The 26327-nt window shown below is 44.0% G+C and overlaps 1 protein-coding gene across 2 annotated transcripts in view; it reads left to right on the top strand.

Moving 5' to 3' along the window:
• Positions 1 to 3992: 3992 nt before the first annotated feature.
• Positions 3993 to 26327, top strand: part of LOC135201006 (cilia- and flagella-associated protein 298-like) — a gene marked incomplete at its 5' end in the record, with an annotated part of 64803 nt that continues 42468 nt past the window's right edge. For both annotated transcript variants that reach the window (XM_064229827.1, XM_064229828.1), the window contains 1 exon segment: positions 3993 to 4163. In XM_064229827.1, coding sequence (XP_064085897.1) covers positions 3993 to 4163 — 171 coding nt within the window.

Here is a 26327-nt window from a genome sequence, read left to right on the forward strand (position 1 = left end):
ATCATTACCATATATAAATATTGGGATATATAACAGCGCAAAAAAAAATTTCATATATAATTGTATACAAATTGCACTGTGAGCAAAACGGTTAAAGTTTACGAGTTACTTTTTCTTCGTTGTATTGTACACTAAATTGCGATGATTTTGGTATATAACAAATTGTAAAACTATCAAAGCAACACAGAGAAAATAATATCACAAAATGATGCATGAATTCGTATTGCGCGCGGACATAGAAGCAAGTTTTTTCAAAAATTCACTATAAATCGAAATATTGTGCTAGAGACTTCTCGTTTGTTGCAAAATGAAGGTAATTGATTGAATATTACTGGACTGTAAGTGTTTTAGCTTACAATTGCAGTTTTCGACCATTTTGGTCGGTAAAATTTTTTCTATTTATCGTTATTTATATGAAAATATTTCAAAACTGATAAAAGCTACAACCATGAATTATTTTTTGTTGTATTCTACATAAAATTGCGCATATTTTCATGCATAACACTTTTATGTAACGCCTGATAGAAAACGGTGCAAAAATTACGACAAGGTGACTAGAGAAATTCTAAGATTTTCAGCTGAGTTACAGCGCATGGAGGTAAGGAAAAAGTTTTTTCAAAAATTCACCATAAATCAAAATATTGTGCTAGAGACTTCCTGTTTGTTGCAAAATGAAGGTAAATGATTGAATGTTACTAAAATGTAAGAGTTTTAGCTTACAATTGCGTTTTTTGACCATTTCGGTCGAGTCAATTTGACCGTAGGTTTAAATTTTGCACTTATCGTGATTTATATGAAAATTTTTCAAAACTAATAAAAGCTACAACCATGAGTTATTTTTTGTTGTATTCTACATGAAATTGTGCATATTTTCATGTATAACACTTTATGTAATGCCTAATAGAAACTGGTACGAAAATTACGACAAGGTGACTAAAGAAATTCTGAGATTTTCAGCAGAGTAACTGCGCGCGAGGTAAGGAAAAAGTTTTTTCAAAAATTCACCATAAATCAAAATATTGTGCTAGAGACTTCAACCCGTTTGTTGCAAAATGAAGGTAAATGATTGAATGTTACTAGAATGTAAGGGTTTCAGCAGTCACTCACAAAAGTTGTGCAAAACACGAATGCGTCAAGAAATCGCTCTCCGACAGTGCTTTGCTGATGCTTTGTAGTGGGAGAAGAAAGAAATTCATGCATGCACGGCTGGGTAACGCTTGTAAACAAAACAACAGCTTGATCTGTGAACTCCCAGCATCCCTCAAGGCGCTTGATTTAAAATCTTTTGCAAACTAGGCCTATAACTATTTTTCTGCAAATATTTAAAAATCTTTTTGTAGTCGACGTACCGTACGTCCACTTGGCACCCGACAGACAATTTTAGTCGATGTACAATACGTCCAGTTGGCGTTTAAGGGTTAATTGCCTTGCAAGGTGAAGGAACTTGAAAAATACAGAGTGAAACTAATGAAATTTTCAATGATTCAAGGCTGGTTTTAAATGTTACATTGATTCTTATTTTGTAATAGAATAATCTAATGTTTATTTATGTTTACTATAAATGTATTAACACTTGTCTTAGAAATGTATTTTCATAGGTTACTGAGTAGAGTAGGCAACACTATTACTATATAAATTTTACAATAAAATAATAGCAAAATTTTGTACATTTATGTTTATAAATTTTCTTGCAAAATATAAATTTTCCTTTGTAAAGTGAACAAAGTTTTGTGACTAATTCTTAGTGTTGAATCACTATTTTTGCAATAAGATAATACCCCATTTATTTACATTTACTATATACAGTATGGTCCCCAATTATGTGAGAATTTAGTCGATCCATGGCCTCGCAGAATTGGAAATTTGCAGATTTCGAAACACATACCTTATGGGAATAATTCCATTAGGGCCAAGGCACACTGCAACTTACCCAGTCAAACTTTTTTTATACTACCCATATTCAATACTTTCTATGTACCATACTATAATTTTTTCTAATATGAAGTTGTTCTTATGGATAAATGAAACATCAAAAAGGTTTTAATAACCTGAAAAAGTTTAAAATTACACACAGGATGGTGAAAACTCCCACACATAAACAATGCCACCATTGGGTGCAAGTGTGCTGTACGATACAGTCATTTCCTTTAAAAAAAACCTTTAGGATGGAATTTCCTCTACCTGTCCTCTGCCATAAAACCGTCAAACTCCTCTATCTCATCCTCCGTGAAGAGTTCTGCTGAAGGAAGGATGTGTGAACCATTTGAGGTTTCGGGGACAGGCGAACCATATGTGTCTTCACTCCTGTTAGGCCTAACAAACTTGGTTACGAGCGCCTGTCTCAGTGTCTTTGTCCTGCACGTTCACTATGTAATCGTTTTCATGTAAATTTATTCTATGATAAAAAAGAACTGATGAAAATTCAAAATTTGATATGAAATTACAATTTCCTAAAAAGAAATGATATAAATTCAAAATTCTACATGAAATGACAGTTTCTTGAAAAGTTTAGATCGAACGATTCTCTCTCTCTCTCTCTCTCTCTCTCTCTCTCTCTCTCTCTCTCTCTCTCTCTCTCTCTCGTCTCTCGTCTCTCTCTCTCTCTCTCTCTCTCTCTCTCTCTCTCTCTCTCTCTCTCTTCTCAAACACATCTGCTTCTCTCTTAATCACTTTTAATAGTCATTTTCATCAAAACCTCTTTCAACAATAGAAAAAAATAAATGATCAAATGCCAAAAGTTAGCCAAAACAAGTTAACCTTGAAAAAAAATTCTTACTTCATGTTCAGCAATGATGGTCAAGTTGCCAACTGCTGCTAAAATGGAAGTTGCTCCTTCCATCGTCTTTAACTCTAGGGCAAGCTTTTTAGTTTTGAGAAAATAGGCCTTCTTCTTCAACTTCTAGGCAGATGCAAACATGATGCAGTTGTTCACGATACACTTTGCAGATCTGAATAATACATAATGGCGATGATGATCATACCGATCATTCATACACACTGCGCTATGCTGTCACAGATGCGTGAGACGGAGCCTTCCGTCTTAGCTAATGGCTGAGCAGAAGCCTTCAGAATACACTTCGCAGATCTGAATAATACTTATGGCGATGATGATGATGATACCAATCATTCAGAATACACTTCGTAGATCTGAATAATATGACGATGGTAATGATACCGATCATTCAAACAAACTGCGCTATGATGTCACAAATGCGTGAGGCAGAGCCTTCCATCTTAGCTAATGGCTGAGCAGGAAATCTTTCTCTTGTATTCCCCCCATGGAGGAATAATAGTTTTTTTCCTCCAAGCATTCCCCCCCCCTTCTCTCAGATACCAGCAAACCCCCCCCCCACCTAAAATACTTCAAAAGACAATAGATTTGATCGTTTTGCAGCGCATGACTCGCAGACTGAACAGCTCCGCAGATACAGAAAACCTATTTTTGAGAACTAGCGACCGCATAAAATGGGAGTCGCACAATTCGAACACGCATAATTCGGGACTGGACTGTACGTAAATGAAATAAATTTTCATACATATTTTTTGTAAGCAAGTTCATTTGTCTGTGCCTAAAACTTGGAATGTTTATTTTTGGTAGGAACTGAAACCGAAATGTAATACTTCATTTTCATTTATCCTATTACTATTATATTTGGTGCGTAGGGGAAATTATAGGGAAAATCGCCTCTGGTGTAGAGGAACACGATCTTAGTGGCAGGGCAACACTGCCTCCTGCCTTGAGTCCTTTATACTCCATCACTGTGCCAACAAGAACAAGCACTACATATTCTTTTTTAGACCAATTCTTTGAGATTGGTTGGTCTGTCTTATGAAGCCTTGGGGGGGTAATAATAAAAGCAACGACTATGAGGACTTATGGCAGCTACCAAATATATTTTTCCAGCCTCAAACCTGTTTTTTGTGCACTTCTCTCATTTTCACGATTGTTGCTGTTATTTAATGAAGTATGCTTAAGGTTTTTATTTTTTCAGGAACAAGTGAAGAGTAATACAATTCTTACTGAGCAGCACATATATGATGCTCTTGATATATTGAAAGGAGCCATCATGATAGTGTATCCTCAGAATTTACCTCCGTATGATCCTATTCGCAAAGAATTGGAAAACCAAGAGGACTTAGAAGGCACAGAGTTACATAAACAGGTGAGTGTTTCATGATTTTACTGTTTTTAGTTTCCTGTAAAAGAAAGCTATATTGAGTTGGCTATTAGTTTGTCTACACTTTTTCTGTCTGCCCTCAGTTCTTAAAACTACTGAGACCAAAGGGCTGCAAATTGATATGTCAATCTTGTACCCTCCAGTCTCAAGCACACTAAATTGCAGCCTTCTAGCCTCAGTAGTTTTTATTTTATTTAATAATAAAGTTAGCCATGATTGTACATCTGGCAATGCTATAGGTGCAACAACACAGGCCACCACTGGGCCATGGCTGAAAGTTTCATGGACCACAGCTGAGAGTTTTGTGGTGCATTATATGCTATAGTATAGAAAACTCGATTGCGCTGAAGAAACTTCGGTGCATTTTTTACTGTTTTTTCCCAGGAGAATTTTTCTCGTAGTTTGTCATCTTTCAAGGTAAAGCAGTGTAATCTAGATCTTATATGAGATTGGATGGGTTGACTTGGAGTGCTGTAGATGTAAAGGACATTGAAATGTAATTAACAACTTGCTTTTCTATTTAAGAGTGTGATGGTTACTTCCTTTCATGGGACTGTTTTACTGATTCCGCCTGACCCAAAAACACTTCGCTGCTAGTTGTTGCAAGTGTTTTATTCTGTATTAAGTCTTCCCCACAATTATTTTGAGAGAAATTTTTTATACTTTAAGGCTGTTTTCCATATCCTTTCTTCAACCCAAAAAGCCTGGAAGACTAATGTACCAAAATCCTTGTACGTACATATTAAAAGAACTTACAGATAACAGGTAAGAGCAAAGCTAATGTACCTGGGCTTAGTACTTTATATGGCAAATTTTCCCAGGTGCCAAGGATTTGAAATAGATGTGGAGAATATGTGACTCTGAGCGATGGCACTTATGTATGGTAATTTTCTTTCACAATTGCCTCTGTTAACCAACAATGTTTTGGTCCATTGTTCTTTCTGACAATATCTTGAGGTAATAAAAAAATATATGAAATGGATTAAAAAATGGTGGTAAGAAAATCATTTTTCATGTATTTTTTCTATGACAATTTTTGTTTTCCCAAACTTGGCTGCTTTCGTTTTTTTCATTATTTAATAAACATATTTCTCTTTAATCAGGCCACTGATTATTTCCATTTAGCAGAATAAGGAGTAGTATGCCTTTCTTTACTTGGTGTTTTGTTCACTGCTGCACTTCGTTTAGTAGTAATCCTTCAGTTATCAAGATTGATAGAGCCAAGGGTTTGTAGGGGTGTTGAAGGGCAACTCTGTACCCTTCTTTACCTAACCTTGTCAATACATACTATATATGTAACTGTAACTCAGTACGCTTATAAACATCAGTTGTTCCGACACGGCATACAAACCTTCGGTCCTTTTACAATAGGAAGGTACTAGCGGCAGCTGGATAGGTCGTAAGCTTTCGAACAAGGGGTTCGGTAGTTAACTGCTTGTCCGACAGGCGCGCGCGCGCGACTGGGAGGTAAACAAATCACTTTTGCTTTCGGCCTGCTGGCGTGTGGACGTGTATCATCGCTCTCTGCCCGCTTCATCGTCGTTGCTTTCGCATGGTTGTGTTTTTCTTTTTCTATTTATCTAGTGAGACTGAATTGTAAGTACAATCATTTCATATTTATTTCCATTGAATTCAATTGTGAATTAAAGGATCTTGGTTTCTCCACGCCCTCCGATTACCCGAGTGCCGGGACTGAAGGGCGTAAGTGCGGGAATTCATTTTCCCAGAAATGATCCTCGTATTGTCTATGCTCGGTGCCGAGGGCGGGAGAGCGCTCGCTCCGAGCGTATATTTTGGTTGGAAATGTGTAGATGAAAATCGTAAGTAAGTGCTCTTTTCATTTATATTTTTTTGACCTGTATGCTCGTTGCCGAGCGAATGCGCTCGGCACGAAAACTTATTCTGTATGGAAGTGGAATCGCAAGTACAGTATTCTTTTTCATTTTCATATATTTATTTTGATTGTAGCAATACTCATTTTGGATCAGTTTCCGAGCTTACCCGGAAATTGATCCTTTCCCCTTTTTATTTGAATGAAGTGAAATCGCAAGTGCAGTTCTTTTTCATTTTCATATTTTATTGAGATTGCATTGTTTACTTGGATCAATGTTTCCGCTATTTCCCGGGAATTGATCCTTCCCCTTTTTATTTGTATGAAGTGAAATCGCAAGCACAGTATTCTTTTTCATTTTCATATATATTTTGATTGCATCAATTCATTATGGATCCTTTTACCCTTGCGCTCGGTACCGAGGGGGCAAATGCGCTCGATCCGAGCCCTTATTCATTGTGAAGTGAATCGTAATGCAAGATTCTTTTTCATTTTATTCCATTTATTATTGATTGCATCAATATTTATTTGGTTCAAGTTCCGCTCAGTCAGAATTGATCCTTATGCCCTTGCTTCGGCCGAGGGCACATTGCTCTCGGGCTTCTTCTTATTATGTTGGGTACAGGGTGCTGTGCGGGGGTTGGGGAACGAGAACCCCCCCCCCCCCCCCCCCGCTCACTCCCACGATTGCTCTCGGGCTCTTATTATTATTGTTGGGTACATGGGTGCTGTGCGGGGGGTGGGAAGGAGAACCCCCCCCCCCCCCCCCCCCCCCCCCCCCCCCCCCCCCCACCCCCCCCCCCCCCTCCCAGCTCCCACAGATGGCCCTTCCCCTTGCGGGGGGGGAGGTTATCTGCGTTCTTCTCCTCGCCCGATCCGTCGAGCGCGGGGGAGGGCGCTCGGTGCCCGATGTACAATTGTATTCGGGGTCTTCCACTCGTTCGGAGAGGGCTCACCCCCCCCCGCGCAAGGGGACTTCCCCCCCACTAATCGCTACTACTGTTATTTCCGCAGGTGCTACTGCCACGAGGGTGGACCTTGGTGAGGTATGGGCGTCCTTCCATTTGCAGGGCGTGCTAGTGTCCGGGGCTGCGGTTCTATGTCTGGGCCTACTGCGGTCACCCATGGAGTGGTGACCACGCTCCAGGTGACGACGTCCCTCCTCACCTGGTGTACTCGCCTCACGTGGTAACAGTCTTGCCTACAGCCGCTGTGAAGTGCCGTTCGCCGTACCGAGAGGGGGGCGTGCCGCCGCCGCTCGTGGTTGCCGCGCTGCCGCGACCACACTTCCGCTGCCCTAGAGCTCGCCCCTGGACCTGCCGCCGGTACCAGGATGTTGCTGGCTGCTGCTCCACTTCCTGTGTTTCCGGTGCTGCCTGCCGTACCTGCCGATTCTGGGCTGACTGTTCCATGCAGTTGCTGCGCTGGCTGTCCTGCCGTTGCTGCGCTGGGCTGTCCCTGCCGTTGCTGCGCTGGCTTGTCCCTACCGATGCTGTGCTGGCTGTGCCTGCTGTTTCCTGAGATGCCCATACTGCTGACGTCGTCCCTGTTCGTGGTGGTACTACCCCAGACTATGGTCTGTCTGTACAGGTGCGTCCGGGCCCTGTGGCTTCGGCTACAGCAGCCCCGGCTCCGCCCTGGATGGCAGATCTTACGTCTGTCCTGAGGAAGCTGACGAAGAAGAGGAGGAAGGTGTCGTCGTCGTCGTCTTCATCTTCTTCATCGTCGTCGGCTGCCGCCTCTTCCCCTTCGACTTCTAAGGCTTCACAGCCGAGGAAGAAGAAGGTTGCCTCCTCCCTCCTAAGAAGTCTCCCTCGGGAGCTTCTCGGGACCCGTCTCACCTCGGTGGGACGGGAGGGTTCCTTCCGCTGGTCCTCCTGCTCCTTCGGGAGCGGGGCCCGTCTCTTCTTCCGCAAGGAAGAAGACTACGGGGACCAGAGGGGTACCGGCTAACACCGGTACTTCCTCGCCTGGTGTCAGTGGTTCTGCCACTGCATCAGGTCCGTCTCGGCCTCTCGTTCGCGGGAGGTACCGAGTGGTACGGTCGCCTACCAGCGACCGTGCAGCCAGGAACCAGACCTCGGAGCTCGCTCAGCGTCAGGTTCACGAACGGGGCGTGAAGACTGGTGACAGCCGCTCACGCGACTCTCACCGAGAACCAGCTCTCGCTCTCGCGGCGACCAGCTGGGCTACCCGGGGGACCGTGACGGTCCACGACCGACCACGGGCTGAGGCTGGGAAGAGGTCCTCCCCCCCGTTCGCCGGTGCCAGCCACGGCTGGAACCAGCGACGTGACGTGCCGTGAGGACAAGCACCGGTCTCACTGTGACAGTGGAGCCTGCAGTCGCCTGCCGTCGCTCTCACAGAGAGCGATCGGGTACGGCAACCAGCACCAGCTCTTCTGACACTCGAGATCGGGGCCGCTGTCTCAGTCCAGGCCGTTCTCCACAGCGAGACGGTTCGACCAGGCCTGCAGCTCGATCGCCACCGCGGGTTGACGATCGCCTGCAGCCCCCTAAGCCTGCTGGTTCTGCCAGCGAGCGAGCAGGGAGCGTCAGGTCAGCCTCTCCCGTACCTTCAACCTCCTCGGGTTACACCGGGAGGAGCGAGGTATTGAGGAGTGATCGTGAGGGGTGCGCCCCTCATGATCCCACCACGACGCCCTACGTGCCAGGCACGGTTCTTGGACCGGCCAGGACGTATGCGCAAGTGGATGGAGAAGACCGAGAGGGCTGTCGCTGTTCCCCCTTCTTAGGAGGAAGGTTCTCGGAATATGCTCTTGTTCGAAGGGCTTAACGGTCCCACTCTGCAAGATGCTGTGACTTCCGAGATCCAGAGGAACTTTGCCGAGGTTATGGCGCTGATTCGTCAGCACAACGACCTCGGGGAAGGATCGCCGCTCCCACCAGCAAGAGCCACGTCTCGGCTCGAGTCGTTTTTGGGGCCCGAGAGGGAACCCAAATCGACGGTGGGTCTGCCGCGATCGGAGCTTGCCGACTGTGTTGAACCAGGTAGTCTCTCGTCTCCGGACAAGAAGGCTCTCTCAGTTTCTGGCCGGTCGAACTAGCTACTTCACCTCCTCTGTAACAGGGCGGAAACAGAGGGTGTGTGGTGGTGGACTTTCTTGGGGTAGGGCTTCTTTTCTACGTGTCTTCGGACACCGTATTTGAATACCCCTTCGGTCCTCCTGAGGTTTCGACCTCGACGAGGACTGGAATGAGTCGGAGGACGGTATCGGCTCTCTCCTGTCAGGTGTCGGTCAGCCCCACCCAGCACGACGTCACGTGGCGGCAGACCCTTACCTACAGTATGAGTTTGTAACCCTCCTCGGGAAAACGTTTTCTCCTGACGATACGTTTTCCCAGGCTCTGAGAGGCCATCGCCGTAAGGCGATGGCTGCTCCTTTTCTTCTCCAACTGCTAGTTCCGCTGGGAAGGCGAGCCAGTATCCAATTCCTTCCCCATTCCCTCTCTCCTTACGGCTACGAGGGAAAGGGGAGGGATCCTACAGAGATTTCTCTGTAAGATCCCACGTTAGGGGCTGCGCTACCGGGGGGACCTTCGGGTCCTACCTGACGTAAGCCCCGGTCGTTGAGGAGGGATCCTGCCCCTTTCTCGATTTCTACGGGAATCGAGAGGACACCAGCCGATAATCGTTTGACGAATTCGGTGGGGGGTTTCGCAGAGTGCTTAGAATTCTACGGAATTTCTAGCGCACTCAGAGTGTTCGAGTTTTTTACGATCTCCAAACACTTAGGCGAGACCACGGTCCAAAGTGAGCGAGAATCCCCGATAATTGTTACACGATAATCGGGAACCTCGCTTATGCTCGAATTCCTGTAATTTCTAGCATTTGGAAGAAGACTGCTGCTGAAAGAAGAGTATCTCACAGTAGGCGATTAACCTGGAATAGAGAAGAACGGACGGGAACTTCCAGTTTGGCTTGAACTATCGTCTTCGGTATTCTGTTCACCATTGAAGCTTTCCTTTGGGAAAGACTTCTCCTTCACTCTCTTGACTAGAGAACGAAGGCGGTCGATCTCCAATCCTTATTCTCATTCCTCGAGAGGAAAAGAATTTAGGATGGAGGTCGTGGTACAGAACCTACAAATATACTACGTATATTACCCTCGCGACATGATTCTTTTAACAGTTGAATTGTCCGGGGGTAGGCGCATACCGTAGTTAACTCTACGGTTTGTGACCGAGACGAATTGTATCTTAATTGAACTGCAACTCGGGGTTGCCTGCAACCTCCCAGCAGTTATCAGTTTCGATTTTAGATACTTGGTATTGTCATGACAACACCAAATCAGCTTTGTATTTACCGAAATCCGTTTCGGTTAAATAATTAATTGCTCGAGCGTATTCTTTATGCTCGATGGTTCTAAGCCGAACGCATTCCTTCGTGGAATCAAATGGATTACCTGGCAAACTCAGGATGACGAGTCCCACCCGAGAGCTACTGCGTATTGAACTGCCTGATAGCGGCTCAGTATCAGCTAGGTCTCGGAGATCCACGGTCGGTTACGTCTCTCTCTCCCCTGGTTTGATTGACTACCGAACCGTATCTCTGCCCAACAATCATGGACTTAGGTCTCTGATTAACGGGGATTCTCGCAATAATGAAGGACCATCTACTGCTGTGACGCTCGATTTGCATCGCCTTCGACATTGCGAGAATTTTCAACAGAGATATCTCTTGGACTCTTTCATCTTTCTGTTTACCGAACGGTAACAGAAGTCTGTACTAGTCCCAGTCACCCGCTGCATCGCACCGCGATAATGCGAATGAATTTTTGCAGACATCTGAGTTTGTCTTCAAAATATCTCGTATTCGTAGGTGTGCAATTATTCATTGCTCGCCCCGAATTAACAGATATGTCCGAAGACATCGCCTACTCTCCGACCTGACAGCTCTACTTCCAAATGTTCAGCCCATGAGAAGCAGTTCTTCAGGCAGTATTTCCTGTCTTCATTACTGAAAAGCGCTCCGCTTTTATTGCAACTACGATCCTCACCGACAGCAATGAATAGCGGTTAGCGTTCTCAGTCTTTGTAGCACAGGTTCAGATCTTGAGAATCCTTCTCTCGGTTCAGCTGTGAAGACGTAGGTTGCATTTTCTGTACACCTTCGTCTTCAACGACACATAGTGTTGTTTCTCCTTTAGCCGAGAATCAACATACTATGAGATATCTTGCCATCAGGGACCTCGTCTCTAGAAGGCAATTGACTTTCGCCTGTTGGGCACATGCCTTAAGAGAGTCATCACCTTGCCTTCTGCATCGGTGACGAACAAATTATTTGTTTAGTCTCTTGGCATAACCCTTTTAAGGCGAAGGTCACGTGACTTGCTCGGGTGCTTGGACAACTTGCCTCCTACCGAACGCAAGTGCAGTCGGCACTGTCAGAGCGCCCAAGTCTGTTACGAACTTCGCTGTGGACTTAGTTCGGTTGTTCCATAACAGTCTTTTCTTCGTCCCTAACGGCTTGTCACAGTACCCATACCATCGACACCCACCATGAGTGTCGGTGTCCTATCCACTACCGAGAAGAACAACTTCGCTGCAGACGGATAGACCAGTATGGGTACAGGACATCACCGAAGTCGAGAAGAGGGATAGGTCATACGACCATTCCCTTCTTTTCCTCTGGGGTAATTGCATGACTTTTCCTGCGAAGTCAAGCATCCAGGGATGGGGATTCGTGACGCTCGATTTCGTACCGAATTCGTAGCGAAGACTCTGATCCCTTCGGTTCCTGACGATCGGTTAGAGTCCTTCACAATCCCCTCCCTAATGGACTTCACCGCCTTCGATTGCGAAGGAGATGCTGCTTTGTCCTGTGAAAGCGCGACCGGCGCTTTCTGACAAGAAACTCGACATCCCAGGCTGAGTGTTGAAAGACTCTTCGTCAGCACCAAGATGACCTAGAAGTACACTCCCTCGAGTTACACAAGAAACTTCTCCGTGGCGCAGGTACTGAAGGCAGGGGTCTGGTACAAACCAGACCACTGGCACCTCCTTCTACCTTTTGGATATTGCCCACAGGTCCTTGGATCGTTTTTCCTTGGGACCGTGGTGGCTGCTCAACACGTTGTGTAGCTAACCCAGACCCTAGCAGGCTGAACAGCATCGAGTCCTGGTGTGACTGTAAGAATAGTATAAGTGAATGAGAGAGTGACTGGCTTCTCTTCCTATCTTTTTCTCCCCCTCTACCTGTGGGTAGAGGGATACGGTCATCACCTTGCTGGATAAGGACGAGATGCCGGTGAGCTACTCGACAGAGCCCCATCCTATCCCTTTCACTAGGGATGGGAGCGAATATCCACCACTTCCTCCTACAAGGGGGGGGAAGTGGATGCCAACAAGAGACAAACCATAACTTTATGTTGCCTCTTGCAAATAGGAACTTGTTCTTGTTTGCTGGTACGAAGAGATACGCTTTGCCTCTCTCTTAGTACTTGGTCCAGAGGTCTGACCATTGATCCTGCGGTGCACCCGATCAATCGGACAGAGGCTTGGATCCCTCGCTCTTACGACCAGGGAGGCATTCCAAGGTTGGGCGAACACCAGTATGTCACAAAAGACTCAGATTCCTCCCACCAAGAAGTGAGTCTTCCTATTGTAAAAGGACCGAAGGTTTGTATGCCATGTCGGAACAAATGACAATTTGTCCAAAATTGCATTTTTCCTAACTATACAAACCTGAGGTCCTTTTACACATAGTCCCACCCCCTCATGCCACCCCTCACTCTGCAGTTTTTGCTTGGGCCAAAAGCAAAAGTGATTTGTTTACCTCCCAGTCACGCGCAGCGCGCCTGTCGGACAAGCAGTTAACTACCGAACCCCTTGTTCGAAAGCTTACGACCTATCCAGCTGCCGCTAGTACCTTCCTATTGTAAAAGGACCTCAGGTTTGTATAGTTAGGAAAAATGCAATTTTGGACAAATTGTCATTTTTTTTCGTTGTAATGTGCACTAAATTGCGATCATTTTGGTATATAACACATTGTAAAACGATAAAAGCAACACAGAGAAAATATTATCACAAAATGATGCATGAATTCGTAGCGTGCAGATGTAAAAAAATAATTTTTTAAAAAATTCACCATAAATCGAAATATTGTTATAGAGACTTGCAATTTGTTTCAAAATGAAGGAAAATGATTGAATATTACGATACTGTAAGAGTTTTAGCTTACAAAAGGGATATAAATATATAGGTACTGAAAGAGGCCCGCTCGAAATTGGTACAAAACAAGGGAACGACGTAATGGCGGCTCGCTACCGCTCGCTACGGGAGGAGACGCTAACAAAATCCTAAATAAAGGCAAAACGAAAGGCAAAATCACTCCCTAAATACAGAAAAAGGGCGAACCAGTACTTAACTTGGGTGAAGAGGCAGATTGACGATCCATAACGAAAAAAGATAAAAAAACCAATAAAAAGAACAGATAGCTATAAAAAAGCGTGCAACGCTGGGAGGCTATCGATAAGAATGACGCCGCAGTCCCCTTCAACAGGGTAGCTGGGTGTGACCTATAGGTCGGCTCCCCGTTTTCAGGGTCTTTTGATGAGGAAAAGGCTAATTGGAGGGGTTGCTGTGGTAGTGTTTAACACTCGCCCCAGTTCTATACCGACACCTTTTATTTAGGTGAGCGAGTCAGAGACTTCTGACATGTCCAATTTAGCAGTTCTCTGGTATCATAGCAATATTTTACTAGAAATAGTACTAAAGAGGATATATTTCACGGAGCGACACGGCTGAGCCCAGAAATGCAGTTTTCGACCATTTCGAATGAGTTAAAGTTGACCGAATGTCGAATTTTTGTTTAAAATTTTTTTTATATGCAAATATAAAAAAAATGAGAAATGCTACAACCTTCCAATAATTTTTGTTATATTGTGCATGTTTTTTGCACCATTTTTCATATATAAAACTCTAATAAAAGCGTAATATAAAAGGCTCAAATATTAGGAGAATGTGACCTACGCGTTTCCGAGATTTTCGGCCGAGAATCGGCGCGGAGGGAATAAAAATATTTTTTTCAAATATTCACCATAAATCGAGATATTGTTCTAGAGACTTGCAATATGTTTTAAATTGAAGATAAATGATTGAATATTACTAGACTGTAAGATTTTTATGTTAAAAATGCGTTTTTTTACCATTTCGGTTGAGTCAAATTTGACCGATCGTAGTTTTTTTCGTACTTATTGTACTTTATATGCAAATATTTCAAAATGATAAATGCTACAACCTTCCAATATTTTTTGTTATATTGTGCACGTTTTTGCGCACATTTCCATATATAAACCTCTAAAAAAAGCGTAATATGAAAAGGCACAAATATTAGGAGAATGTGACCTACGTGTTTCCGAGATTTTCGGCCGAGAATCGGCGCGCGGATGGAATAAAACATATTTTTTTCAAATATTCACCATAAATAATCGAGATATTGTTCTAGAGACTTGCAATATGTTTTTTTAAATTAAAGATAAATGATTGAATTACTAGACTAAGATTTTTTATGTTATAAATGCGTTTTTTGACCTTTTCGTTGAGTCAAAGTTGACCGATCGTAGTTTTTTTTTTTTCGTACTTATCGTACTTTATATGCAAAATATTTCAAAGATGAAAAATGCTACACCTTCCAATAGTTTTTTTGTTATAATTGTGGCATGTTTTTGCGCACATTTCCATATATAAACCCTTTAAAAAAAAGTGTTAATATGAAAAGTCTCAAAATATTAGGAGAATGTGGACCTACGCGTTCAGAGATTTCGGCCGAGAATCGGCACGCGGAGGGGACAAAATATTTTTTTCAAAAATTCACCATAAATCGAGATATTGTTCTAGAGACTTGCAATATGTTTTAAAATGAAGATAATGATTGAATATTACTAGACTGTAAGATTTTTATGTTATAAATGCGTTTTTTTGACCTTTCGGTTGAGTCAAAGTTGACCGATCGTAGTTTTTTTTTGTACTTATCGTACTTTATATGCAAATATTTCAAAAATGATAAATGCTACAACCTTCCAATATTTTTTTGTTATATTGTGCATGTTTTTGCGCAGCATTATTTCCATATTATCAAAAACCTTTAAAAAAAGCGTAAGATTGGAAAATAGGCCTCCACAAATTATTAGGAGGAATGTGACCATACGCCGTTTTTCGGAGATTTTCGGCCGAGAATCAGGCGCGCGGAAGGGAAAAAAATATTTTTTTCAAAAATTCACCATAAATCGAGATATTGTTCTAGAGACTTGCAATTTGTTTTAAAATGAAGATAAATGATTGAATATTACTAGACTGTAAGATTTTTATGTTATACAGTGGGGCCTCGTTATCCACGGGGGATAGGGCCCAGAACCCCCCGTGATAAGTAAATACCCGTGTTATCTTGATACCCCCCTCAAAAATTGCTTAAAACTGCCTACTTTAGTTCAAACACCAAATATGTTTTCAACTATCACCTAAAACTAAATTCAAGACAGTTTTAAAGTTATTGTACAAAATTAGCCTTAAAAAATAAATGTAGTATATGTACTACTGTACATATGTAGCCTACTAGCCTAGGGATTACAGCTAGAAGCCTACATACGCATGGTGGGCCTCTTTTTTTTTTACAAGGAAAGAGAGGATGAGTGGTAAGAGAACTATCAAAATATGTAATCATATGGGTACTCACCAACAATCTATGTTGATAAAAGATGGCGACGATTTTGCAGTGCAATCCAGTAATATAATAACGATAATGCTACCAACAGTATGCAGCGAAACATCTCTTCCCTTCGTCACAAACAACACGTTTAATAGTAATATTCCACGTAAAAACCTTCATCTGACCTTTAGGCGTCTTTCCCATAAGAGTAAAAGAATCAGGGCTTTTGGATGCCACATAATTAACTCGTTTATATGGGTACAATTTAAAGAACGCGCCGCACACCACATTTCATAACAACAACAAACAAACCTTGGACAAACGTGAGTAGGCCAGTGTTGCCAACTGGGAATGGCAATTTCTTGCTAGATTTTGTTCCATAAAAGGCTAAAAAAAATCACATACCGTATATACTCGAATAAACGTGCAATCTCCCATAATCGTGCCCCCCCGGACCAACCCAAATTTTCACCAATAAACAGTGGTTTTGTGTTTTGTCATGTATCTCATGTATCATGCAAGTTCATAAGGTTGGTGGTTTAGCCTGCTAATGGCCGAGTCATTCAGATGTGTGCTGATGCTAGTCAAGTTACGGTAATTTTCTTATTAACCTCGAGAATTGAATAGAAATCTCAAGATTAAAAAAAATCCCAAGATAATAAAATAATTGTAAAAATAATACGCCTTGGAGTCCTTAATCATTCTCTCTCTCTCTCTCTCTCTCTCTCGGAATAAATACGTACGTACTGTAATTTGAGTCTTCACAACGGTATCAGTAAATGTGTAGACATTGTGTCCGTGTTTAAAAAAATGTGCAGTACACACACATTCCGATGTTTCGGTTTTTTGGAATTTTTCAGATTTCGGAAATGTGAGGTCAGATGCATAATCAAACAAACACCACTACTGCAGCAAAAACATTTTTTCCCTTTATGTTTTTCATTATTGTTATTTATTAATTACAGTTTATTTAAATAAATAAGGGATTTTGACGTAAGGAAAAATTCTATTTCTGGGCGATTTGGCTCGTGTCGCCAGCGAAATATCCTTTAATCTATTATTTCTAGGGTAATAAATGTACTAACACATACCAGAGAATAAATAAATAAAGAAAAAGGTCAGTACAACTGACTCGCTCACCCTCCAAAAGGGTGTCGTATGAACACTATGGCGAGTGAGACCACTACCCACGAGCCGAATGCCAATAGAAATCTCCCCACTACAAAATCCCCACAAGAGGAGAGAGCCGACCCACAGAGTGGGCAGCAACTACTACTACTCCATCCCATGCTGCCGACTGCTGCGCCTCTGGTGGCCATCCTGAAGTTAGCAGACAATCTTGAGCGATGGGATTGGGCAGGGCGGGATTTCGCTGGTGACGACGAGCCAATCGCCCAGAAATAGATTTTTTCCTTACTAAAATCAAATCCCTTTTCTGGGCTCAGCTCGTGTCGCTGCGCGAAATCGTACCAGAGAAATAGCACAAGATTGTAAATAAAAATTCAACAAAAAAAACAAAAAAGAGGTCTCAAATAAAGATAAAATAAAATAAAAGAATATAAATTGCTAATAAAGATACATATACACAATGATACAAATAGAAATATTTTGCTTAAATTAAATCTTAATTCTAATAATATTTCTTAACTTAAGGTAATTTACATATATACAGGGGTAATATGGCATATATGTTCAGAAATGGTATCTGTGTAACGATATGTATCAAAAATTCTTGAGCAATTAAGACAATAGGTTGAACAAAAAAAACTTCAATAATAATAATATATAAAGGAATGTATATAACTTAATATACAAAACCCGTAACCATTACAAATAAGATGTATCCCCTAGCATAAAAATAAGGGGATCACATCCAAGAGATCAAAATATACAATCGATTGTGAGTGCCCCTAGCAAAAAAATAAGGGACACCCACCATATCATCATAATAGCAGCTAAGACACAAGGTAACCGTAGATGAACAAGGCAGGAATAGACGAACTGCTGGGTGAGACAGGTAGAAAGGAGGACTGGATCTTCTACTAAAGATTAGGCAGAGTCGGGGGAAACTATGTTACCCGCCGCTACTGCTGAAAATTTCAGAGCTTCCAAGGACTTTAGGTAATGACGTTTAAATACTGTCGGCGATTTCCATCCAGTATATTTTTTCAACTCATCGAAGTTCATATGTTGGAAATAGTTAATTGAGGTGGCTACTGCCCTGACATCATGTGCTTTTGGAAAAGAGTGAGGATTGGCTTGATTAATAAAGTACAGGATTTGCTGTCTGATGCCTTTAATAGATAAAGTACACCACCTTTTTCTCTCTTAAAGAGAGGACCCGATGAGGATGAGGAGGTCCTAGACAGAAAGGCTCGTAAGGTCGAAACTGGGCAAAGAGAAACATCTTGTGGAAGGGGTAGTACCTTCCATGGTTCCCACCTCATCAAAGGATCTTCATTCTTAGCTAAAAAACTACGTTCCGGAGAAAGTAGCACTTCCCCTGTGGGAAGGAACTGAATATGATCCGGATCTCTGGATAATGCCGACAGTTCTGAAATTCTAGCTCCTGAGGCCAAGCTTAATAAAAATAGAGTTTTTCTTAAGAGCATTATAAAGGAACATGTGTCATTATCAGTTTCTGAAGCCAGCTTTAGAACATCGTTTAAGAACCATGATACTGACGTAGGCCTTACAGAAGGTCTAAGTCTAGCACACGCCTCGGGAATAGACGAGAAGTAGGAGTCTGTCCAAGTCTATGTTGAAACCAAATTGAAAAATCTTTTTCAAGGCTGACTTGTTCGTCGTAATGGTGCTAGCTGCTAAGCCTTTTTCAAATAAAGAATCTAAAAAGGAAAAAGGATATAGCTGAATTGATTGTCATGATTCTAATATCTGATTCTCTCAGGAAGGTTGCTAACTTTTTGACAGCAGCATCATACTGTCTCAAAGTTGAATCTCTTTTATCGGATTCCAAGAAGAGAATATTTTGAGGGTCAATATTCGCATTCCTTTTTGCCGCAAACTTCATGAAATCCATAAAGTTAGGGTTTTGAGAATTCCTGAGGAAGCGAACACAGTCTTCGTTTGTACTGACTGGGAGAGCCTGTGACTGGGAATCCGAAGAGGGCGAAGACCCAGTTCCAGAATTAGAGGGTACCAATTGCTCTTCGGCCAGTCTGGGGCTACTAGAGCCACTTAACCCTTGAATGTCCTGAGTTTGTTCAGTACCTTCATGAGAAGAAATTCACTGGAGGAAAAGACATCAATCTTCTCCCATTGTTCCAGTCTAGGGCCAGGGCGTCCGTGGCATAGGGCCAGAGGGTCCAGGTTGGGGGCCACATAACATGGGAGTTTGTGGTTCGCTTGCGATGCGAAGAGATCCACTTGTAGGCCTGGAACTCTCTGAAGAATCCATTGGAACGAACTGTTGTCCAGTGACCATTCCGACTCTAGAGGTACTGATCGGATAGAGCATCTGCTATGACGTTTCTCACTCCAGCTATATGGGTGGAGGAGAGGTGCCAACTGAACTTGTCCGCCAGGGAGAAGATGGCTACCATGACATGATTTAGATGACGTGATTTGGAGCCTCCTCTGTTTTATACAATGTACTCACCGCTGCGCTGTCCAAGACTAGCTTTATGTGGGAGTACTTTGGCGGACGTAACCTTTTTAGAGTCAAGAACACTGCCATTGCTTCCAGTACGTTTTATATGGAACTGACGGAACTGAGGTGACCAAGTTCCCTGAACTTTCTTGAACTGGGAATATCCTCCCCTCCCCGACCGCTTAATGAAGCGTCTGTGTGGATGGTAATCCCCGGAGGAGGAAACTGGAGGGGCACTGCTATCGATAAGTTCTTGACTTTCGCCCACGGGCGGAGTCGATTCCGTAGAATCTGAGGGACTGAGGATAATTTGTCCCTGGACCTGACATTTGCTCGTGAGCGCCAGATTCTGGTTAGGTCTTTCAGTTTGGCTTTCATCAAGATGTTTGTCACTGATGCAAACTGGAGTGAACCCAGGATCCTTTCCTGAGTTCTTCTTGACTCAAGTTTGTGACTCAGAAATTGCTTTGACTGACTTCGCTATTTCTTCCTCTTGGCTGATGGAATCGACAAGAAAGAATGGGAGGATAGATTCCATTGAATGCCTAGCCACTGAAAGTTTGACTCTGGAGTGAGTCTTGACTTGGTCCTGTTTATCTTGAAGCCTAGATATTCCAGGAACTGAATCACTTTCAGTGTTGCTCTGTGGCATTCCTCGACTGTTGGAGCCCAGATCAACCAATCGTCGAGATACGCTACTACCATAATCCCTTGCGATCTTAGTTGTTGAACTACTACTTCCGCCAGCTTCGTGAACACCCTGGGTGCTACGTTGAGCCCGAAAGGAACTACCTTGAAGGAGAATGTCTGGTCTCCTATCTTGAAGCCCAGATACGGACGGAAGTGTCTTGCAATAGGGATATGATAGTAAGCGTCTGTAAGATCGATAGAGGTGGTGACGGCCCCACGGGGAAGTAAGGTCCGCACCTGCGAGATCGTGAGCATCTTGAACTTGTCGCAGCGAATGGCTAAGTTTAAGCGGGACAAGTCTAAGATTACCCTTCTTTTTTGTGAGCCTTTCTTTGGCACGCTGAATAAGCGACCTTGAAATTTTAATCTGTTTGACTCTCCGCTATAGCTCCTTTCTGAAGGAGGTCCTCCGCATACTCGTCAATTCTTTGGATGGAAGTTGACGGAAAGGTCTGGATGGGGGTGGGTTCGCTATCCAGCTCCAACCCAGGCCTTTTGACACAATGCTCTGCGCCCACTTGCTGAAGTTCCACCGGTGGCGGAAGTGAAACAGCCTCCCTCCTACCTGAAAATCCTCATTGGTTTTGGTAGCCTCCTCGGCCTCCCCTGAAATGCTTTCCTCTATTAAAGGGCCCTCCCGATCCTCTCTGACGAAAGGATCGCTTACCTCTGCCTCCCTTACCCCGAGCGGTCATACTTCTGGGAAGCCTGACCCTCGAAGACCTGATTGTAGCTGGAGAGAGAGCGTAAGAGGTGGAGGTTGAGGCTGAGGGGGAGATAACATAGATTGGTCTGCGACTGAGCCTGGGAGGTGAAGATTGGGCTGCTTGCACCAACGGGACAGCTGGAACCTGCTGAGTAAAGCGTGGCTGTTTCTTCTGGTAGGGCTGGAAACGTCTGGGTTTCCTTTGAGCCTTACCCTTACCCAACCCCCCCCTTGATCCTGGCGTCTCTTGGCCGTAAGACCCCAACGATCTTTAAGGCTTTGGTTTGGTTCAATCTCGTAGCCTCTGCCTGGACCTCCTTCACCATCGCCTCTGGGAAGAGGTCTGCTCCCCAGATGCTTGATGTAAGCAACTTATTCGGCTCGTGTCGAATTGTTGCTTCTTGGAGGACATGTTTCCTACAGTTCGTCCTAGCCGTGGCAAACTCAAACATATCCGACTGCACCGTTTGAGTCAGAGGACTTGGTAAGAAGCTTAAAGAGTTGGCTCAGAACCATAGGCAAATGGTAGCCACCTCGGTCATGGCCATAGGAATAGAATAGACCTGGCTAGCTCGATTTGCATCGGAATTCCGCCTGAATAAGGCTATCTGGAAGCCTAGTAGCTTCTCACCAAACTGCTCCATAGCACAGTCTGGTTGAGTTGCCTGCTGAAAAGGTGTTGGGCAAATCTTCCCACAACTCACCGGCTGAGGGAAGTAAAGGAGACGTAGGGTCTGCTTCCTTCAGCTGAGGCATCGAATCCCCCTTCTGGGCTGCTGGAATGGTGGTTGTCGCGATCTTTGTCAGGAAAGGGAGCGGGGTACTCTCTTCCATTGTAAAGATCGTAAAAGGACTCTTAAATGGTTGAATCTTCGTATTGGAACAATCCATGTCCTCTAGACCACCTGAGCCATTCTCTCTGAGCCTGGTCTCGTGAATAGAGGACTGTCCTCTTTCGGTACCTTATCGTCCCGAGTCATGGCCGAGGGCGGTGAGCCTGGCGTAGCCGATGAACGGAAGCTGAAGGTCTTCCGGGTAGAACTCGAAGTCCTCAATCCTCCGAGTTCCACATTCCGGGATAGAGATAAGCCCGTCTTGGAAGGGGGCGTATGACGCTACTCTCCAAGGATTGTTCATTGAGAACGGAGGTAGAGAGTCATACGGGGGTAATTGGGCTCCCCCTGTGCTGAAAGGTGGGGGAGAGGTTAGTGGAGCTTGGCTCAGTCCGGCTATAATGTTGTCCTGAGAGTTGATCCTATCAGACAACCGGGAGATCATTTGTTCCATGCTGGATTTCAGAGAACCAACCAGATCGCCCACTTGTTGCAGGACAGACCAGCGTTGGAATCCAAAGCCGGAGCTGCTGCGGAGGTGGAAGGGTGGCTCTGAACCGGAACCAAAGGTAGTGGAACTGTCGACTCCGCTGGAGTGCGTGATCTCTCCCTGGAGGATCTACTCCTAGAGGACTTAGAGCCGGACCCAGAAGCTTTAGATCTCTCTGCTCCGGGATTTCTAGCCGGAGACTTACGAGAAGAAGATGACGCCGACGCCGTCTTTTTAGACGACGACGACGTCTTCGTCAAGGTTTTTACTGCTTGCCCGCCTTTGACCTTGGGTCTACAGAAGCGTCGGAGAGTAAAGGATTTTGACGTAAGGAAAAATCTATTTCTGGGCGATTGGCTCGTGTCGCCAGCGAAATATCCCTTTAATCTATTATTTCTAGGGTAAATGTACTAACACATACCAGAGAATAAATAAAATAAAGAAAAAGGTCAGTATAACTGACTCGCTCACCCTCTAGGAGGGTGTCGGTATGAACACTAGGCGAGTGAGACCACTACCACGAGCCAAATGCCAATAGAAATCTCTACTACAAAACCCTCCAAGAGGGGAGCCGTCCCACAGAGAGAGCAGCTCGTACTACTACTACTCCATCCCATGCTTGCGACTGCTGCGCCTCTGGTGGCCATCCTGAAGTTAGCAGACAATCTTGAGCGAAGGGACGGGTAGGGGGGGTATTTCGCTGGCGACACGAGCCAATCGCCCAGAAATAGATTTTTCCTTACGTCAAAATCCTTTTTCTGGGCTCAGCTCGTGTCGCTTGCGCGAAATCGTACCAGAGAAACAGCACAAGATTGTAAAGAAAGTAAACAAAATAGGTCTCAAATAAAAGATACAAATAAATGAATGAATATAATTGCTAAAAAGATACAAATACACAGTAAAAAAAACAAAATCAGAATTATGCTTAATTACCCTTAAAAACTAATTATGTAATAATATAGGTAATTTTACATATATACAAATAGTAAAATGATTACCTATCATAATAAATCTGTGTAACAACATGTATCAAAATAGAAATAGCAATTAATATAAAGTTACATAAATATTTGATCAATCACAAAAATATATATCTCAGGAATGTATATGACTTAATATACAAAACCCGTAACCATTGTAATATGATGTATCCCCTAGCATAAAAATAAGGGGATAACATCTATGAGATCAGTATGGTAATCAGCTGTGTGTGTCCCTAACCAGACAAAAGGGACACTATATAATCATAAAGCAGCTAAGATACAAGGTGAATGCTAAGCTAATGAACAAGGTAGGAATAGACGAACTGTTGGGTGAGGCAGGTAGAAAGGAGGACTGAATCTTCTACTATAATCTAACTAGAGTCAGGGGAAACTATGTTACCCGCTGCTACTGCTGGGAATTTTCAGAGCTTCCAAGGACTTAAGGTAGTGACGTTTGAACACTGTCGGCGATTTCCATCCGGTTACTTACTTCTTTAAATCATCAAAATTCATATGCTGGAAGTAATTAATTGAGGTGGCTACTGCCCTGACATCATGTGCTTTTTGGAAAGGAGTCAGGATTGGCTTGTTTGATAAAGTACAGGATTTGTTGCCTGATGCCTTTAGTGGATAAAGTACCACCTTTTTCCCTCCTAAAGAGGGGGAGGGGCCCCGATGAGGAAGAGGAGGTCCTGGATAGAAAGGCTCGTAAGGTTGAAACTGGCACAAAGGGAAACATCTTGCGGAAGGGGTAATACCTTTCCAAGGTTCCCACCTCATCAAAGGATCTTCATTCTTTGCTAAAAAACTACGTTTCCGGAGAAAGTAGCACTTCCCCACCCCTGTGGGAAGGAATTGAACATGATCCGGATCTCTGGATAAAAGCCGACAGTTCTGAAATTCTTGCTCCTGAAGCTAGGCTTATAAACACAGAGTTTTCCTTAGGAGCATCATAAACGAGCATGTGTCATTATCGGTTTTTCGGAAGCCAGTTTTTAGAACATCGTTTTAAGAACCATGAAACTGACGTAGGCCTGACAGAGGGCCTAAGTCTAGCACATGCTTTAGGAATAGACGAGAAATAGGTATCTGTCAAGTCTATGTTAATCCAAATTGAAATATCTTTTTCAATGCTGACTTGTTTGTCGTAATAGTGCTAGCTGCTAAACCCTTTTCAAATAAAGATCTGAAAAAGGATATAGCAGAATTAACTGTCATGATCTGATATCTGATTCCCTCAGGAAGATTGCTAACTTTTTGACGGCAGCATCATACTGCCTCAAAGTTGAATCCCTTTTATCGGATTCCAGGAAAAGAATATTCTGAGGGTCAATATTCGCATCTCTTTTTGCCGCAAACTTCATGAAATCCATAAAGTTAGGGTTTTGAGAATCCCTGAGGAAGCGAACACAGTCTTCGTTTGTACTGACTGGGAGAGCTTGGGACTGGGGATCCGAAGGGGACGAAGGCCCAGTTCCAGAATCATGGGGTACCAATTGCTCTTCGGCCAGTCTGGGGCTACTAGAGCCACTTGACCCCTGAATGTCCTGAGTTTGTCTAATACCTTCATAAGGAGATTCACTGGAGGGAACGTACGTCTTCTCCCAGTTGTTCCAGTCCAGAGCCAGGGCGTCCGTGCGTAAGCCAGAGGGTCCAGGTTGGGGGCTACATAACACGGTAGTTTGTGGTTTGCTTGTGATGCGAAGAGATCCACCTGTAGCCCTGGGACTCTTTGAAGGATCCATTGGAACGAACTCTCGTCTAGAGACCATTCCGACTCTAGGGGTACTGATCGGGATAGGGCGTCTGCTATGACGTTTCTCACTCCAGCTATGTGGGTGAGGAAAGATGCCAACTGAATTTGTCTGCCAGGGAGAAGATGGCTATCATGACGTGGTTTAGATACGCGACTTGGAGCCTCCTCTGTTTATGCAATGTACTACCACTGCGCTGTCCAAGACTAGCTTTATGTGGGAGTACCTTGGTGGGCGTAATCTTTTCAGAGTCAAGAAAACTGCCATTGCCTCCAGTACATTTATATGGAACTGACGGAACTGGGGTGACCAAATTCCTTGAACCTTTTTGACTTGGGAGTACCCTCCCCAGCCGCTTAAGGACGCGTCTGTGTGGATGGTGATCCCTGGTGGAGGGAACTGAAGAGGAACTGACACTGACAGATTCTTGACTTTTGCCCACGGCCGAAGCCGGTTTCTTTAGAATCAGAGGCACTGAGGATAGCTTGTCCCTGGACCTGACATTTGCTCGTGAGCGCCAGATCCTGGTTAGATCTTTTAGTTTGGCTTTCATAAGATGTTCGTTACTGAAGCAAACTGGAGAGAGCCGAGGATCCTTTCCTGAGCTCTCCTGGATGCTAGTTTGTGACTTAGAAATTGCTTGACTGACTTCGCTATTTCTTTCCTTTTGGTGGATGGGAATCGACAGAGTGTGTGTGGATAGATTCCATTGAATGCCTAGCCACTGAAAGTTTGACTCTGGAGTGAGTCTTGATTTGGATCTGTTTATCTTGAATCCTAGATATTCTAGGAATTGGATCACTTTCAGTGTGGCCTTGTTGCATTCTTCGACTGATGGGGGCCCAGATCAACCAATCGTCGAGATACGCTACTACCATAATCCCTTGAGCTCTGAGCTGTTGCACTACTACTTATCCGCTAGCTTCGTGAACACCCTGGGTGCCACGTTGAGCCCGAAAAAGGAACGGGACTACCTTGAAGGAGAACGTCTGATCTCCTATCTTGAATCCCAGATACGGACGGAAGTGTCTTGCAATAGGGATATGATAGTAGGCGTCTGTAAGATCGATAGAGGTGGTGACGGCCCCACGGGAAGTAAGGTCCGCACTGTGAGATCGTGAGCATCTTGAACTTGTCGCAGCGGATGGCTAAGTTTAAGCGGGACAAGTCTAAGATTACCTTCTTTTGTTTGAGCCTTTCTTTGGAACGCTGAACAAGCGACCTTGAAATTTTAACCTTTTGACTTTGACTATAGCTCCCTTTCTGAAGGAGGTCCTCTGCGTACTCTGTCAATTCCTTGGAAGGAAGTTGACGGAAAGGTCTGGCTGGAGGTGGGTTCGTCAACCAGCTCCAACCCAGCCCTTTCGACACTATGCTCTGAGCCCACTGGCTGAAGTTCCACCGGTGGCGAAAGTGAAACAGCCTCCCTCCTACCTGAAGTTCTTCATTGGTTCTGGTAACCCCCTCGACCTCCTCTGAAGTGCTTTCCCCTATTGAAGGGGCCTCCGATCCTCTCCCACGAAAGGACCGCTTACCTCTGCCTCCCTTGTTCGAGCGGTCATAACTTCTGAGAAGCTTCTTGA

Source organism: Macrobrachium nipponense, chromosome 27 (genome assembly GCF_015104395.2).
Source record: "Macrobrachium nipponense isolate FS-2020 chromosome 27, ASM1510439v2, whole genome shotgun sequence".
NCBI lineage: Eukaryota > Metazoa > Arthropoda > Malacostraca > Decapoda > Palaemonidae > Macrobrachium > Macrobrachium nipponense.